This window comes from Echeneis naucrates, chromosome 11 (assembly GCF_900963305.1).
Source record: "Echeneis naucrates chromosome 11, fEcheNa1.1, whole genome shotgun sequence".
NCBI lineage: Eukaryota > Metazoa > Chordata > Actinopteri > Carangiformes > Echeneidae > Echeneis > Echeneis naucrates.
In genome coordinates this window covers 11009100-11027655 of record NC_042521.1, presented here as the reverse complement: position 1 = coordinate 11027655, position 18556 = coordinate 11009100, and the positions used below count along the sequence as shown (strand labels likewise).

The following is an 18556-nucleotide window of genomic DNA, read 5'->3' as shown; positions in this document are numbered from 1 at the left end:
TCAAAGTAAATGTGTTCAAGTTGATTGCACCATGTGGGCTGTCATAATTCCAGGTTAAGTATGATAGCATAAAAAATGGAGACAGTCTATATTTTTTCAGCTCTATGCACATCATTTCAACATATGGTGAAATTAAAAGCTTTACGGACCAACTTTGCCAAGTTACTGCAAAGTTGTGAGCTTTGGTTTAGCAAATGATCCGTTAAGTAACAATTTGCATTAATTTAAATGGATTTCCCTTCATGCCTCCACAGATCATGGTAGCAGCTTCCAGAAAAACCTTGTGTTTGGCATGGATTGTCGCTCTTGGCCTCTGCGGCTCTGTCATTGCAGTCTTTCTATATTTTGATCAACTATCATCACCAGTTTTTGCAACTGAATCTTCATTAGCCAATGAAGAAACCCATGAAGCTATTGAGTGCATTGATAAGCCGATTGTCCTCCTTTGGTTCTGGCCTCTTGGTGTGAGGTTTGATTTCAACAGCTGCAAGACTCACTTCAACATTGATAGCTGCCATCTGACAGATGACAGATCCATGTACAGTAAAGCAGAGGGAGTCATCTTCTACCACAAAGAAATAAACTGGTTGTTGAAAAACATGCCTCACGAGCCACGTCCACCTTTTCAGAAGTGGATTTGGTACCATGTGGAATCACCAACAAACACTTACAAGATCCCAGGTTTGGAGAGCCTGTTCAACTTAACACTGAGCTACAGACGAGATGCCGACATCACAGTGAGGAATGATCTGTACATCAGGCCAGCAGACACGAAAGATGACTTTGTTCTGCCCAAGAAAGACAAACTGGTGTGTTGGATTGTCACTAACAGAAATCCAACTACAGGAACTGCTACAAGAGAGCAATATTATCAAGAGCTGTCCAAACACATACAGGTCAATGTTTTTGGTCCAGCCTATACAGGAAAGCAGTTACCTTTTGAAGTATATTACTCAACCATTGCTAGCTGTAAATTTTACCTCTCATTTGAGAACTCAGTGCACAGAGACTACATCACTGAGAAGGTAAACGGTCCCCTTGTAGCAGGAACGGTCCCTGTAGTTTTGGGTCCCCCGAGAGAAAACTACGAGCAGTTCCTTCCTCCTGATTCTTTCATTCACATTCATGATTTCCCTGATGCTAAATCATTGGCAGAGTTTCTCACCTACTTGGACAAAAATGCTGAAGCGTACGCACGTTACTTCGACTGGAGGAAGTACTACACAGCCATTCCTCATCTGCTGTCAACCCAAAATGAATTCATTCAGCCCATCTGCCTCGCCTGCGACCACATATCAAAAGACAAGGATTATAGTGTAGTTCATGACCTTTATGAGTGGTACTGGTCCTGAAATCCCCAGGAGGCTATGAAGCCGAATGCCTCTGTTTTTGAAAAGTTGTTTGACGGGAAAATACCCTCAACATATTTTACTTTCTGATTTTTACATTATTTCTCATATTATCAGTGTAAGAGCATAGACTCATAACCATACAGTAAAATCACTTTAGTTTATGTTCAATATATATCAGGTGGGAAGAATAAAAGTTGTGTGAACAGAAAAGTGAACAGCTGTTTTTGGCACAATTAAAAAGTTATAATGAGTATAGTCTTTGTTTTCTTTGCTGCTGTTTTTACGTTTTATTGAGCAAATCCAACGAATGTTTGTGTAGGGGTGTTCAAATAGGTAAAAAGTCAGCGTTACGTTGTTTTACTGGATTATTTAAATAGTAAATTTACTATTAATTTCCAGCTACCATGTTGGATTACCTTTACAGTGAAAATGTAAAAATACAGACAAATATTACAATTTATGTGTCGCAAGATACTGTTATTCTACAGCTAGATGCTGGTATATTACAGTAAAATCCTGGGCATGGAAGCTGTGAGGTTACAGTATAAAGCTGTAATTTCACATGAACTTACTGTAAAGTATCACAGTAAATAGCTGTAAATATTCCACACTAAGTTAATGTTTGTTTGACGGGAGTTGTTTGACGGGAAAATACCCTCAACATATTTTACTTTCTGATTTTTACATTATTTCTCATATTATCAGTGTAAGAACATAGATTCATAACCATACAGTAAAAGTAGTCATTAGTTTCACATCTTAAGTGGGTTAATTTGAAAAAGAAAACACTTGTGACACGAACTTCACATAGTAAAATGAAGTGCAACTCTAGCTCTACCATACGATTTGTAGAGCTTGCATATGATAGACATCTGGCAAGTATTTTCAAATCTTTTATTTGTTTAGTTGCCTCACAGGCTGTCCAGTACAGTATATGCTTTCAATCGTTAGTCATGTCAAAAGCTCATTCCTGCTTTTTGTCACAAAGTAAGTTTTGACCAAAATAAACATTGTATGATCATCTATTCGGCTTCATATACATCATTGGGTCGTTGGATGTCTTTTTGATTTGATTTTGATTTTTTATTTGTAAATTGGTTTGAAAAAAGTTCACTCTACCATTCAGACCAGAAGTACACAGAAGATCAACTTTGCATGTACGGTATTTTCCGGACCATAAGGCGCATCGCATTATGAGACGCAATATCAATGCTGTAGCTCAGCATTCAAATAACTCTTTGGTTAATAAATTTGTTGGTTTAAATCACAGTGTTTCTTCAACCCATAAGGAAAGGATGGCCCAAAATTGTGTTAAAAAGTACAAAACAATTAAATTTATCTTGCCTGGCTGGCCAGCACTCTTTTGAGTGCTAAATTAAACAGGCTTTGAAGGCCTTCTATCTGACGAGTGTTGGTGGGCGAGTCCATGTTGAGCCAGATCCACCTTTGAAATCCAGGTCTTGGTGAGGTAGGAAGGTTGGAGAGATCCTCATAGATAGCTTTGTGAAATATCAGAACTGCTTCAGCCTTGGAGTATAAAGACTTATCATCTGTTAGTTTGCAGTTGGTGATTTTGAAAAGCTTCTTACAGTCTTGAAAGTCAAAAGCCTTGTTTTCAGGCCAAAACCAAAGCAGGACAACAGGTTTGTTGCTCTGTTGTGTTACCATTGTGCAGTTTGGCTGCACTGCCAGTAACTTTGAATTTCCCACAGGAAAATATTTGTGAGATAAAAGTGACGAATTGTACATTAAAACCAAGACTATGGTTCCAACCAGCAAGAGAACTCCCGTCAGGATGAGTCGAAAAAGAGAAAAGGCCATAATGAAACTGCAAGGAGAGAAGAGCCTCTTATCGTGATCATCCACAACACATTCAAAATAATGGACATTTTGGGATAATTTCTATATTCAAATCAAAAATAAGTTATCATACCAAGTTTAAGTCAATTTTAAAATAGTCAAAGGAAAGCGAGTGGTGGTCTTTCTTTCAAAAGCATAAAAATGTAAAGCAAGAAGGAAGTAGGTTGTGGTTAAATACCTGCTGGTCCAGATGTAGTTGCCTGGAAATGTTGTGGCTACCTGTAAGACGAGTGCGTTAATGTACAGTAAGAGTCAAATGTGGGACTCAGACTGTTTGTTTTTTTTGGGTGAGTCCATTTCCGTGTGAACATGAACTCTTTGTAAAGCTGCACCTACCGGTATCAGTTTAACGTCCTCTGTATTCACTATCTGCCTTCACCATCATTGGCTCACCCAGGTAATTTCATCTCACTGCAAGCAGAGACGATTGTATATATAAAACTCATCCACTTCACCGAATGCTGCAGAGTCCCTCATAGTTTCCAATATAATTTTTTTTTTTTTTTTTACATTGTGGGACTCTAAATGTAGAGCAATTTTGCTGTTGATTTCAGCATATGCCATGTTACAATTGGCACCCCACATAATTATCAATTATAACTGTAAAAGGTCATTTTCCTTTCTGTTCAAATGTTGGAGAACACTGGAGATGGATATAAATATATTTCTATAGTTGTAGAAACAACACCAAAAACACTAACCATAATAAATAATAAATAATATGGTTATTCAAAATGCACACATGCACACATGCAACTGCATTCGAAGAGTGTTGGAGTCCCAGTACAGAGTCAGAGGCTTCTTTATCCTTTAGTCACAGGGAAACTATGTCGATCTCTCCCTCCGTCCACTATAAGGGTGTTGGACACTTAAAAGCCCTTCCTCATCGCCCTTTGTGCTGAATGGGAGAGCAGATGAATGTCTTAATAAGTAGAGTAAAAATTTTACTTTTGAGTTTCAGGCTACGCTGTAAATTTACCGTCAATTACTGGCTACAAGTTGCATAACTTTCACACTCATTTCACATTAACTTAGTGTGGAATATTTACAGCTATTTACTGTGATACTTTACAGTAAGTTCATGTGAAATTACAGCTTTATACTGTAACCTCACAGCTTCCATGCCCAGGATTTTACTGTAATATACCAGTATATGGTATAGTATATGGTATGGTATACTGTTATTCTACAGCTGTAGAATAACAGTATCTTGCGACACATAAATTGTAATATTTGTCTGTATTTTTACATTTTCACTGTAAAGGTAATCCAACATGGTAGCTGGAAATTAATAGTAAATTTACTATTTAAATAATCCAGTAAAACAACGTAAAGCTGACTTTTTACCTATTTGAACACCCCTACACAAACATTCGTTGGATTTGCTCAATAAAACGTAAAAACAGCAGCAAAGAAAACAAAGACTATACTCATTATAACTTTTTAATTGTGCCAAAAACAGCTGTTCACTTTTCTGTTCACACAACTTTTATTCTTCCCACCTGATATATATTGAACATAAACTAAAGTGATTTTACTGTATGGTTATGAGTCTATGCTCTTACACTGATAATATGAGAAATAATGTAAAAATCAGAAAGTAAAATATGTTGAGGGTATTTTCCCGTCAAACAACTTTTCAAAAACAGAGGCATTCGGCTTCATAGCCTCCTGGGGATTTCAGGACCAGTACCACTCATAAAGGTCATGAACTACACTATAATCCTTGTCTTTTGATATGTGGTCGCAGGCGAGGCAGATGGGCTGAATGAATTCATTTTGGGTTGACAGCAGATGAGGAATGGCTGTGTAGTACTTCCTCCAGTCGAAGTAACGTGCGTACGCTTCAGCATTTTTGTCCAAGTAGGTGAGAAACTCTGCCAATGATTTAGCATCAGGGAAATCATGAATGTGAATGAAAGAATCAGGAGGAAGGAACTGCTCGTAGTTTTCTCTCGGGGGACCCAAAACTACAGGGACCGTTCCTGCTACAAGGGGACCGTTTACCTTCTCAGTGATGTAGTCTCTGTGCACTGAGTTCTCAAATGAGAGGTAAAATTTACAGCTAGCAATGGTTGAGTAATATACTTCAAAAGGTAACTGCTTTCCTGTATAGGCTGGACCAAAAACATTGACCTGTATGTGTTTGGACAGCTCTTGATAATATTGCTCTCTTGTAGCAGTTCCTGTAGTTGGATTTCTGTTAGTGACAATCCAACACACCAGTTTGTCTTTCTTGGGCAGAACAAAGTCATCTTTCGTGTCTGCTGGCCTGATGTACAGATCATTCCTCACTGTGATGTCGGCATCTCGTCTGTAGCTCAGTGTTAAGTTGAACAGGCTCTCCAAACCTGGGATCTTGTAAGTGTTTGTTGGTGATTCCACATGGTACCAAATCCACTTCTGAAAAGGTGGACGTGGCTCGTGAGGCATGTTTTTCAACAACCAGTTTATTTCTTTGTGGTAGAAGATGACTCCATCTGCTTTACTGTACATGGATCTGTCATCTGTCAGATGGCAGCTATCAATGTTGAAGTGAGTCTTGCAGCTGTTGAAATCAAACCTCACACCAAGAGGCCAGAACCAAAGGAGGACAATCGGCTTATCAATGCACTCAATAGCTTCATGGGTTGACGATGGTGGTGGTGATGATAGTTGATCAAAATATAGAAAGACTGCAATGACAGAGCCGCAGAGGCCAAGAGCGACAATCCATGCCAAACACAAGGTTTTTCTGGAAGCTGCTACCATGATCTGTGGAGGCATGAAGGGAAATCCATTTAAACTAATGCAAATTGTTACTTAACGGATCATTTGCTAAACCAAAGCTCACAACTTTGCAGTAACTTGGCAAAGTTGGTCTGTAAAGCTTTTAATTTCACCATATGTTGAAATGATGTGCATAGAGCTGAAAAAATATAGACTGTCTCCATTTTTTATGCTATCATACTTAACCTGGAATTATGACAGCCCACATGGTGCAATCAACTTGAACACATTTACTTTGACTGCTCTCATGCAAAGAACTGGAGTGACCACCAATAAAGTTTCAAACTTTGAAAACTGGTGCAGATACATTTACATGTAAAATGGAATTGAAGTATCTGAACTGTGACACCTACACATCATATAAAAAGACAAGACAATCAGTGGCACGTTGGGTTGGTCTGGCTTGTTAGCACAGGAACAGCAATGTTTAGTTTAAAACCGTTTGGAAAAAAAAAGTACTTAACTTAATATACATTTTATCACATGACCTCATCAAGCAAGCTTTTCTTAATGGATCAGAACTTTGTGAAGAATAACTTCTTGACAAGGACTTGTTAGTTTTATCCACTATTTTGGCTACTATTACAACACCTCGCTGAATTATGAATAATATTAACACCTTAAAATTCCTCTAAAGGCAGAAATTAGATTATTGCAAGATATAATACAGTTCAACATAAGACACTTCCAAAAACAAATCCAACCTGCATTTTAAAATTCAGTAGTCAGTGATTAAATCCTTAAGAGGAATTAATTTCATCGTCACTGAATAGAATGACTGTTCTCACCTTCTCTGGATCATGTAAAGGCTAGATGTCTGTCTCCCTCCGGTGACTTGGCAGCCTTTGCTATTTGTTCAATGTGAGGAATGACCAAAACTAATCTGACGAGTCCAATAAAAGAAACCCACACCTGGAAAACTCACGATCCAAACCACTCCCAAAAAACACACAAAGCCTACGTTGAAGATGGGTGCACGTACATATGATGAAAGGAGAACGTGAAGTGAAAATCAAATGTAGTTGTGTAGAGTTGTCTTTGTCATGGGTTCATCCTAATCTTTGACTGGTCCTGTTTTATCTGTGTGTTGTCATAGCCAGTCCCAGAGGGTTATGTTTGTTTGTGTAAGCTATCATTTGTCTTTCATCTGTACTTCTGTACAAGAATAATATAAATGCACACATTCTAGCCAAGTCAAGCTTGTAGAAGTTTTCCACGGATCTACAGCAGAAAAAAATTTCAGCTACTTTATATTTGTGAACATGCAGAAACAACTGTGTGAGGCAGACTGTTTTTGAGCAAGTGAACTTGTCTTTGTCATCACTGACAATGTCCATGTTTGTCTTGTTGTTGTCCGCATCATGAGACAAAGAGACATCAATGACATGAACACATGAAATGAGGGAAATGTTTTTTGTTTTTTTTTTTCCCTCACCCATGTTGTCAAGTTGCAGCACGGCGGCAAGGGCAGCGCTGTCGCCCCACAAACAACAGTCTGGATTATTCATTCCTCCTTTCCTGGTGCATATTTAAGGAAGCAGAGGTTTTTTATTTCACCTCCCTCTGATGACTTAAGGAAACTGGAGGACCCTGAGAGATGAGTGTTATCAGAATGTGTGTGGAGAAGAGTTGGGTTGACAGGAAGAGGAAAAAAAGCGATGGGGCAGTAAAAAATGGAAGGGAAGAAACCCTTGGGAAAAGTAAGGGCAGGCTGATGAGGACATGGGTACTGCCAGGGAGAGATTTCTTTTACGGGCTCTTCTTTCTTTGGGTTGAGTTGAAAACTATGAAATAACAAAATGAAATATAATGTATCTAATATTAATCATAATAGTGATTGATTCTACAGTTGGTGCAGCACTTCTGTCATTCAAATGTACTGACGTGACATGGCTGGGGGCATGGAAATGTGTATTGGTGTAACATGATCTATGCACTGAGTAGGGCTCTACTGTTCTTTACTGTTCTGTCCTTTATTAATGCCTTTGGAGAGAGAAAGGTTGACACAAAAGATCTTACTGATACTTACTTAGAAAAGCAATTTCATCTTGGGGAAGGAGACTTCAGACCACAGAAGACACGTATGCTATCCTTTCACTTTGAATATGATGTGATGTGAAGTTTTCATTACCTTCGAAAAACATATAAATGTGTTTGTGTGTGTGCTGACTCCACACAATGAGCATGAGGTATGGAAATACCACCATTTCTTCCAACCTCTGAAAAATAGCTTACACACACACAAGGAATAACAAGGGTTTGCTTTCAAAAAGATGGAGAGAAAGCCTCTTAAAGTCAATCATTATTTAATTTCATGTCTTGAGTAAACAAATGGGATTTTTTTCTTTTTGTTGTTGTTGCTAAAGCTTAAGCTTTTTGTTATTTCCTGCTAGTGACCAAACACTTGGCAAAGTGAAACAGGGAAACAAAGTGCAAACAAGGCAGAGATAGATATGGAAAGTGAGGTTAATGATGTTAACTGCGTAGGCTTCTTCTACACAGAGTTGTGTAGAATTCTGTAGTCAAAAACAGGGGTCCTCCTTTTTGAGAAATGTTTCATTTCTTACATAAAAATAAGTTATGTGTGTGTCACTTGCACTGCTATAGCCAAGCAGTGGTTATCTTCACTCGGAGCCTTGGAGCAGTGTTCAAAGCGTTTCAAAATTCATCCACCTATTAGTATTCCTTGTTGATTAACACTTTAACAGACACAGCATTGCCAAAATGTAGATGAGAAGTTTGATGTGAGAGTGGGACCAGTGCTGTGTGAAATTAGTTCCTATGGAGTACTGCTTCGATTATGTTCATAGACATTCTGTCTACTCAAGTTTCAATCTGGCAATCTGACAGATCTGCCAGGCCAGCCACACCTTTAGGGAAACACCAGCTGAAAAAGACATGTCATGACACTTCTGAAGATACTGAAGGTACATTTGGAACATGTCAAGCTAAAGATACATCTCCTTAATCTCACTGTCTAAAAAAAAGAAAAAACCTCATACTATTCTTATGGAGTACATTCCTGAGTTGCCACACAAACAATGGTAGTTGCAGAGTAAAATTTTTCCTACCTGTGGAACAACAGGACGTGGAGGCATGGTCATTATAGCAGGAATCAATGCAGAGTCTTTCATCATTGTGCTGTCTCACTTATTGAGGCCATTAGTTAGAGAGAACTAATGATGTTAGAGAGAACTTGTTAGCAGTCAAATGTGTTTAAGGAAGTCAAAGGTGGAGCCTTAATGATGTAGCTGTTTGTGGGTGTTCTGCTGTGATCGATACTCTTCTTACAGCAATCCATGTTTCAGAGGAGCGGAAGGTTACTGTTACTGTCAAAAAGGGAGCAGATACGGTGAGATACATTTGTAAAGATCAGTTCAGTATTTCACAGCACACTTTCAGCAAGTATGAAAATGTAAATCTCATAGTCATGGTTACACTGTCACCCTTAGATATCTGTTCACTCATTATACATCACGTTAAAGCATGTACACAAATACACATGTAGGGTGGATGTAGGTTGTAGATCGACCTTTTCCCTGAATGACCAGACTGGTGGTTTCTCTTGGCCGTAAGCTAGACAGTCACAATGTGCTATTACTCAAGAGGGGATTCCCGGGGGAGACATATTGGACAGGATGCCAATTGAATTGACAATTTATTTTCATTGATTTTCACTGTTTGCAATTTTGTGCATGTGTGCTGTGGCTGTGTATTCTTAAAGCAGAACAATGATATAATATGAACTCTGTCTTGAAAGTCAGTATGTGTAACAACAGGGATGGATACATGTCTTTAAATAGATTCAGAAAGAACGCACAAAAGTTATTTTAAGTTCTCACAGCCTTGGTGCTGGATACCATATACTACATATTGTGTTGACACTGGCAAAATATATTTTGTATCTATTTTCTGTGGTTCCTAAGTTAGATCCCTCAACATTTGAGCAATAGCTGCTGTGTGGGCAACTGCACTGCCAAAAACACAAGGCTCTTATTAACTATTAAACACTTCACAGCACACACACATTAATGCGTGAATGCAAAAAACGCAAGTGCATTCAAAGATTGTGTGAGTCCCAGTGCAGAGTCAGTGGCTTCTTTTTCCTTTAGTGACAGTGAAATTGGATCTTTCTCTCCTTCCTCTGGACGAGGTTGTGCTCTTAAACAGCAGCTAGCCCTCGTCCCTCTTGGCCTCTAGTGGACAGACAGATGAATGACTTAGTTTAGCAGAGTGCAGCCAACCTGATTCAGCTTAGATTACTAAACATGCTTTCACATGACGCTGTGATCAAGACACTGTACCTCTATCAGCTGCAAAATTTCTGAGCTCTGACCTTCAACCTGCATCTGTAAAAGTCTGAACACATTTTCTTCTGAGGCAAATATGCATTTCTTTTCAAACCTTCTTCATTTGAAAGCGACTGAAGAGCACAGGAAAGCTGTCCTATGTATGTACAATGGTGCACCACAAGAGGGCCCTATCACACAGTGAGAGTCTGTCAAAATAAGTAAGCAGTAAACAGGTAAGCACTGAGGAAAGACAAGGGACTGGGAAAACATCTCAAATATCAAATACCAAACCTTTCTCTTGAATATGCACATTTAGCTCCACTGGGAGACACTCCAACACTAACATGCTGCCTCAATACACATGTGTCTGTGAAAAATCGAATAATGAAATGGGGGAGTGAGGAACTACAGGTTTTGCTTTACCTGATCACATGTTAATATAGTGGGCGTTTCCGGAAACTACATTACGGCCATGTTACACTCTTGAAATGCTATTTTTGCTAAAGTAAAGATTATTATGGGACACCTTGACAGTTAATCCAGGCGCACCCCGGTCCTTTAGTTAGGGGTTCTTATTCTTAGCAACCAGGGTTCAAGATGCACAAAAGCTTAATCTCTGTAGGGGACTGTAAAGTAACTACTCTGTACCAAAAATTAATATAAGTAGATCAAATATAGGGTTAGAAGGACAGTGTATGACTTTAGTGTATTGTGTGTTAGGAGAGGACATTCTCTCAGAGGAGACACGTCTTCAAGAAAAATGTTCCACTGACTTATTTGTCTTATATGTTTCAGGCCCATCATCACTTCAATCCAAATGATTTATTCACATACTCATGATAATGTATGTGCATTGAACACCGGGAAATAAAACTGGCAGTACATTTGTACAGTCTGAGACACATGGAAGGCTGCCTTTGCTCAACATCTTGAGGGTGCACGTCCGCTCTGAAGGTGAAAAGTTTGTCTTGATGTTTTCATTCTCCACCTCTCTGTGGGCCAAACTCTGACCACAGGAGCAGCCCACTAAATGGCACAGAAACTCCCTGCTTTCCCAAAGGATCTCAGTCCAAAGTCCAGCAGCTGTTCCTGTTTGTGTGTATGGGTTTATAAGACAGAAGGGGGGGCTGAGTGAATACACACACATATCACACACAAGCTGACTTCCCCCAAGTGTACTAAGAAATATCAAAGGTTGAGATTCATACTGATACTCAAAGCAGTTTGTTTCCATAAAAAAAACCCTCCTCTCTTCCTCTCTCACAAGTTTCTTTGGTATTTTCGTATCTGGTGACGGTATAAATTAGTGCAGAGAACTGCTGTATCGTGAGTACTTCCGTGAAAGAATAACATATTCATGAATGACGCACAGGAAGGGGGAGGGACAAATATAAACATGCAGAGCCACACTCCATTCAACCCGCTTGGACAAATACATTTACAGATTCTCTTTCTCTCTCACACACACACACACACACACACAATCTCACCCACACAGTTGTAGAGGTGACGTAATAACTTCCAGGACTTGCTGCTTTCCCTGAGTGAATAAGTGAGTGTTTCAAGCCTCATCCAGCTGTAGGACAGCATTCACAGCAGATACAAACTAATCAAAGAAAAAGAAAGCTGTTTATAGTACTGCCCTCCCACTACTCCCACAATTCAAGTCATCATATCAGCCCCTTTTACCTGAATGCTTGATTGCACACATCAACATCTGCTTCTCAAATAAATTCAGAAGGAATGTAAACAATTGACATTTTCGCATAAATCTCCTAATCTCACATCAACTCTGTGCCATGTCAGTAAAAGTCTTGTCCACCTCCCCCAGAAATGCTGTTGACTCTTGTTACATCTGTGTATTCAATTACTTTATTCTCTATGCCTTTTAACAACATGCCACTACAAAACACTGATGTAAGAGCCAGCCACTTGATAGTCTTATTTCCTCTTAGGAAGATGACAATGCAAAAAAACTTTTTCGTTTTGTTTTGCTGTGACCACAGTCATTAACTTGTATGTTTTCCCCAGTAAACCCCTTACTGGCCTCGTAGTTCTCCATTATTTATATAGCAAAATCAGATTTTTTTTTCATTTGTATAAAAGTATCAGTACAAACACAACACTTAGTTGAAAAATTTAATAAGACAGAGAAGACTACAAACAACCAGACGTTGTTTAAACAGTAAAGTGATCCATAGAGATAAATAGTAGTAGGTGAGTGGGGTCAGTAAGGTCAAACCCAAGATAACGTGGCCTCAAGGTTTCTCATGGCCCATTTGGAACCAGTAGGAATATCAGTGATTTGCATCTGGTGCCTGTGTATCAGGCACCATTTGTTAAGTCACTCACCCTAAAAATAATATCAAAATTTTGCCTTATTTAACTTCAAACAGTGTTTGTGTAGTGTGAATTTTTAAGTCACCTCTTATCACATTTACAGCAATATTTGTAACCTAAAATGTTAAACCTAAATCTAAATGCTAAAACAAAATCTCAATTTAAATGCTAAATCTAGATATTGAATCTGAATGTAAATCTAAATCTAAATGTTCAATCCAAATGTTCTGGGTAAAATAAAATAGTTAGCAAAAGTGAAAATTGACAGTCACTGGAAAGGCCATAATAATAGCTCAAATATGGATGTTTATACAATCAAATAATGAATTAAATCCAACTAATTGGGGGAGTATAAAGTTGCAGTTCTCTGCTAACAAATTATCTGTCATTCTCCATAGTTCTTTAATTATTCTTTAATGTTTTGACTGCCCATCCTGTCAGAGAGTTAAAGTGTAATTTCACTTGCTGGGAAGGAAGGAGGGAAAGTGCTGGGAGGTGAACCGGAAAACTGAAAGTGTTAAATACTTGTGGAACTTTCTCTAGTTTTTCCCTGAAAGTGATAGAGCTTTAGAACTATACTACCGTCTTTCTTACTGATGATCAATTTGATTGGTTCATTTTAGGTGAATCAATTTTTTTAGCTTCCTGTGGCAGCAAACCCAAATCCTTTGTCCACTATCATTAGCACCAGGAGACCATACAAATATTCCTTTGTTTTTCTCCTTGGCTGTCACTGCTCTCCAGGGTTGTCTTTCTCTCTTCTTTTGTGGGTTAAATTGTACCATCTAAGGTAGAACATGATCTACTACTGAATGCAACACAGTGATTTGACTCATTCGTCCTGGCCATTGCCTGGCAGGAAATGTAAGGACATCCCAGAACAGCAGAGGCTTACTTTCTATTGATTAAATTAATTGGAATAAAATGTTCAACAGTGCAGGTTTAAAAAAAACTGTATACAATTTGTAGTAGTATAATTTAAGCTGAATTTGGCTGCATGGCTTAATTATGTTGGCTCCAGACTGGGAATAGGACCTATGATACTAGAACGTTGCATCCACAAGGTAATGACGGTGGCCATATTAATCATGTTTAAAGTTACAGTTGTTTTGTCTAGACTGAAAAAAGTGGGTGTACTACCTGGAAATCCAGCTCAATTTCCTCATGGGTGCTGGCCACATTGAATTACACAGCAGGGCAGTTGTGTCAGGGAAATCCAAGCTGGGTGGAGATTCAAGGGAACTGGTGTGGGTGTGTATGTGTGGACACACTGCAAACTAAACCACAGGATGGTTTATCATTGGATTTCTTTCTGCACCAACCCTGCAGTCCAAAACATGTCATTTCCCTGGATATAACCACTGTGGCTTAAAGTCCTTGAGACTACCGACCTCACCCCCTCCCTCACCCCCTCCCTCCTCCCATTCCTCCTCTCGCCCTTTCTCATAGTGAAGCTGGCACCGAGCCGGAGAGCAGCCCTGTCGGCCTTGAAAGAATTGCAGTTGTGGAGTGCACAGCTGCTGGCACCCAGGAAATGAGTTGGAGAGGAAGGGACTCTCCAAGACTCCATGATGATAAGATAGAGCATGGGCATAACTGCCCCCCACTGTCCCAGGCACCCTCTTTGTTTTCATTTTCACTTTCAGTTTCAAGATACGTTGAAACGATTACTGTAACAGGTGTTCATGCTTCATGCTATCACTGAGAGGAGGCAGATATCTAATGGGTAAAGGAGCTTTTTGTTGTTTGTTGTTTGTCTTTTTTTACATTTTGTCATAGGCAGCATTAGCATTAACAACGAATTACCTACCAGTTAAGAATAAATGGGAGCAAACCATCAAATTTCATTTTTTGCTGACCATTAGCTGTCTCAGTGTTAACTCAAAGTTAATCCAAGACCAGGTCATAACTTTTTAACAGCTATAGCATCTCACTGTAGCCTCAACCACCCTGAAGATGAATCCAAGTTCTGTTATTTATTTTGTTAAACTTTGTATATATTATCTCTGTACCTCAAATATTGTTAGTTAATGTTATTAATACTGGCCATTTTTATGCGTTTTCATTGTCATCAAGCTGTGCATTGTCTATTAATAAGCATTGTCTATTAATAAGCATTGTCTGCGCTGCAACAAGAAGTTCAATGGTTCATTTGTCAAAAATCACATCACCAAAGAATCAGATTTCACCAACATGAAAACAGGTGTGGGAAAGATCAGAGTCCATGTTTCTGTGCAAAGATAGATTCTAAAATCACATGTGAAACTCCTCCCTTGTCTTTCTAGACCAAAAAGGGGCAGTGTGTCTACTTTTGCTAGAAACATTGCTTTACATATAAAAAAAAATCAAGTCTTTTTCAAACATAGTAGCACATCCAATAACACTATGTCAGCCACTGCCAGCTGCAATCTACAGAAAACAGGCTAAAACGGTGAAACCTCCTTTGGTAATACTTCTGATCTGTCTCCTTGTTGCTGATTTTGCTCACAACACATTCCTCATTCAAGTCTGAGTTGGTCTGAGGCTCAAACATGGAGCTCAGTCTGTAACATTTCCACCACTAATCATCCTGATACTCTGCCGTAATTTTAGCAAAAGCAGCAGTGGTGGATAAGGTATTAGGCCTGATCTAGATTTTTCAATGAGGAAGTGTAGCTGTGCTTACAGCCTCAGTTTTGATATTTGATTTCACCTTGTGAGAAGCCGTTTTGAACAGAATAATTCTCATATAAGGTTAACAAGTATTACCAATGTCAAGTACTACATTTTTGAGTTTATTTGTGGTTACATTGCTCAGTTTTGGGTGAATTGAAAGTCAGATTTCAGGGGGAAACTACTTTAGGACACTAATGTCCACAAGACTAAAAGGCAGCAAAAAAAAATGAAAAACATGGGTCACTGTGGTCTCAAAGTATTTGTTTTGTGCTGACAGTCATGCTAGTGGTTGACTGAAGCGTAGGTGGCTCCATGTGTCTGTGCGTGTATGCATTGACCACACACCCACTGATGCGAATGTAAATGAATGTCAGTATTGTCATGGTAAGAACCACGGGCTTTCCTTGGTTATGTGCAAGACATAGCAAACAGATATTTTTTGATATTTCACTGTGTGCTGTCATTCCACCCGTGTAAAGGCAAAGACAGGAAATAATCCTGCTTGTTTCTACTCTGAGATATAGGGTTGCGGTTAACACAAAACTATGCTCTGTATACACACGACCCTAAGTTTCTCATCTGCCTCCTGATGGCAAAAACATTTTGAAAAAGTAATGGGGCTTATGGGTATTGTGGTCTCAGTATGGAAAAGCAATGGTAAAACAAGGTGAATGGGGGAATGAATTATCAAACATTACTGCCACAGAGTTCACATTTTAAGGTCAATAATCAGCTGTACATAAATGGGGTCATTGATGCTTTAATTGTCTGCATGGTACTGTAGTTGCGAGAACAAAGACTTCTTTGGTAAAATGGTAGACATTAGGGTTGAGCCGGACACTGAAACGAGTATCCGGTACGGTTTTAGCAATTTTGACCAGTGCGAGTAAGGTACGAGTAACAGAAGTCAATATCCTGCTGAGCTGAAGGAAAAGCCTCCTCAGGGCGTCCTGTGATAGGACAGAGAGAAACGCGTCATACTCCGAAAGCCACGCCCACCGGAAGGGAACCCAATTGGCAGCACAATCTAAAATCCTGTGCAGTAGTTAGCTTAAAACATTATTTTAACATGTCAGATGACTATTTTAACACGCTAGCTGCACCGGAGAAAAAACAGTACAATGAAAAACTCATACATGTGGGTCTTTCTCATTGTCCCTTCTGTTTTCCTTCATTTTTATGGAGAAATGATCCCACTGAACGGCCGGAGGTGACACACATCGATATTTACAACTACCTGATCGAGTACCCCGGTAAGATTATAATTTAACCTAACAGCGATGAAAATTTAGGCTACATCCAAACTACTACATCATTATTTTAAAATATCTTTTTGCAACCTAAACGTTTCAAATCTGTCCCACTTTATGGGGTTATGGGGTAAAGACTTGATTTGTAATAGAAGCGGTGTTTGTGTGACAGACAGGGCTGCATACGGCCCGCATCGCGTTTCTTTTCCGGTCGGCTCGCTCTTCTTACCTTGGTGAACGACAAATTCAGCTGTAAATAAAAATATACTGAGGCGAACAATAAATATAGCAACTTATGATCCACCCATATCAATTTCAGGCTTAAAAATACGACTTTTATAAACCACGCCCACTTCTGGTTTAAGTCCCGCCCAGAGTACTCGCTCATCCCTAGTATTTATAGTATTTTGTACATTTCTTCTCCAACGTTTTTTTTCTGTAGACTATTCTTTCTGTGATGAACGGCAAAAAGGCCATTATTCATGAAGAGCAGATGCACTTCTGTTTCCCAATAGACAAACAAACTGCAGCTGCACTACACGTGTTACAAGTCAGGAGAACGAATCTTACTTGCAGTGAGAAACTTTCCTGTTTTTGATTTCTCCACCCAAATATGTGAGGGGGGGGGGTGCAATTGGAATGAATAAACCTTGAGGCTGAACACCAGCAGAGATCTGACAAAAAAGTTTTGTCTTGTTAGAAGTCTGAAGCCTGACAAAGTTCACTCCACTGTGCTCATTCATAATTTCTGTCCAAGAACCATTACATACACATAAGTGATCCACACAGTTGCACTGGCTGAACTGCCCTCTCATTATGACGAACACAAGCACTGTAGTTTATTTTCTTTGTCAATACACCAACCTCAGAAAATGTACTGTATCCTCTCCTGTTTTTTGAGATCCTGACCAACTCAGGAAGACCTGGGCCTTAGAGAAACAGGTTTTGAAAAGCAATGAAAGGTCAACTTTAAGTATTGTTGGTTTTTGACTTTGAAATACTTTGGCTTTTTGCTATGTATCCCAAGGTGACATTTTTATGAATAAAAATTGACCACATCTGCAAACATCTGAGTAATTGCACATATTTTATGAGAATCCTTGCAGGGTGATGACCAAAACCAGATTAGTGTTAAACAACTGGCTATCTGTTTCACACAACAACTTGCAGATTGTTCCTATTGTGAGATCCAAAATAGTGAAGTGGTGACAATAGAAACATGAAGGCTCTAACCATTTAATATGACTAACAAATGCTCTTAACGCGCACCTCAAAAATTTCAGTTCTTTGTCGAGTTTCCTCAGAGGGACTCTTTAACTGCATCACTAGAAATACATAAATACACATGCAGAAACAGGAACACAGAAATGTTCCTCTGGGCTAATTTTAGACTTTCATATACTCACAAAATGAATTGCGGGTGATGCTGAACAATTGCAGTAGTGAAACATAAATCACAAATGCCTCGTTCTTAAATTGGTAGGTGGAGATTTTTCTGAAGTGGAAATTTGACACTAACCTCCCCTTGATATTAAACTTAACAAGACTGTTAACTGTCTTAACTTTTACTGTCTGTGTGTGTATGTATGTGTGCTGTAGAACAGTTGTCAAGTAGGTGTAGGGTAGTGATATTACTCTGATAAGGGGGATTTCAGTTCAACAAAATCCAAATGTTGACATATAGCATGAGAGGGGAATTCAGACAGTTGTTTGCAACCAATTGAAGACAATTATTTTTAGAGTGTAAAAGCAAAATATCTTATAATTGTGTGGTTGTTTGGCTCCAGCCCACACACTGACATTAAGTCAAAGAAAGAAAAGATTTCCCCAATAGCAGATTTCTCTGAATAACCCACTACTTTGTGTATCTATTCATGTGAATGCCCACTCAGGTCCCACCTTTGACCCCTATTTTGTCCTCACATCAACTTATTCAAAGAATGAGGGGCTGAAAGGGGAGTGTGGGAGAAAATCAATGAGATGAGTCTAGTTTGAATGGCAATTTGGAAAGCAACATGGAAAGGTGTTTGAAAGCGAG

General features: G+C 39.0%; 2 protein-coding genes and 1 long non-coding RNA gene across 4 annotated transcripts; 1 reads left to right on the top strand and 2 right to left on the bottom strand.

Moving 5' to 3' along the window:
- The first annotated feature begins 242 nt into the window (after nt 1–242).
- Nucleotides 243–1653, top strand: LOC115051439 (alpha-(1,3)-fucosyltransferase 9-like). The gene has a single exon (XM_029514834.1). It carries the CDS (start codon nt 243–245, stop codon nt 1350–1352), a length of 1110 nt encoding a protein of 369 aa, XP_029370694.1. The 3' UTR covers nt 1353–1653.
- A 623-nt stretch (nt 1654–2276) lies between these two features.
- On the bottom strand, nt 2277–4168 carry LOC115050892 (uncharacterized). Of its 2 annotated transcripts, XR_003841243.1 has the most exons (4): nt 3914–4168; nt 3549–3623; nt 3391–3431; nt 2277–3180 (listed from the first exon to the last, which is right to left on the bottom strand). It is a non-coding gene; the product is annotated as an uncharacterized LOC115050892 (long non-coding RNA). The 2 variants fall into 2 exon arrangements; XR_003841242.1 differs by lacking the exon at nt 3914–4168 and having other exon boundaries at nt 3549–3666.
- Nucleotides 4169–4532: 364 nt separating this feature from the next.
- LOC115050889 (alpha-(1,3)-fucosyltransferase 9-like) lies at nt 4533–7028 on the bottom strand. The gene is made up of 2 exons (XM_029514016.1): nt 6770–7028; nt 4533–5966 (listed from the first exon to the last, which is right to left on the bottom strand). The coding sequence occupies exon 2, from the start codon at nt 5961–5963 to the stop codon at nt 4893–4895; it is 1071 nt and encodes a 356-aa protein (XP_029369876.1). The 5' UTR covers nt 5964–5966; nt 6770–7028; the 3' UTR covers nt 4533–4892.
- Between the last annotated feature and the right edge of the window lie 11528 nt (nt 7029–18556).

Coding starts and splice junctions, on each gene's coding strand:
- LOC115050889 (XM_029514016.1), bottom strand. CDS start 5,963: ATGGTAGCAGCTTCCAGAAAAACCTTGTGTTTGGCATGGATTGTCGCT.
- LOC115051439 (XM_029514834.1), top strand. CDS start 243: ATGCCTCCACAGATCATGGTAGCAGCTTCCAGAAAAACCTTGTGTTTG.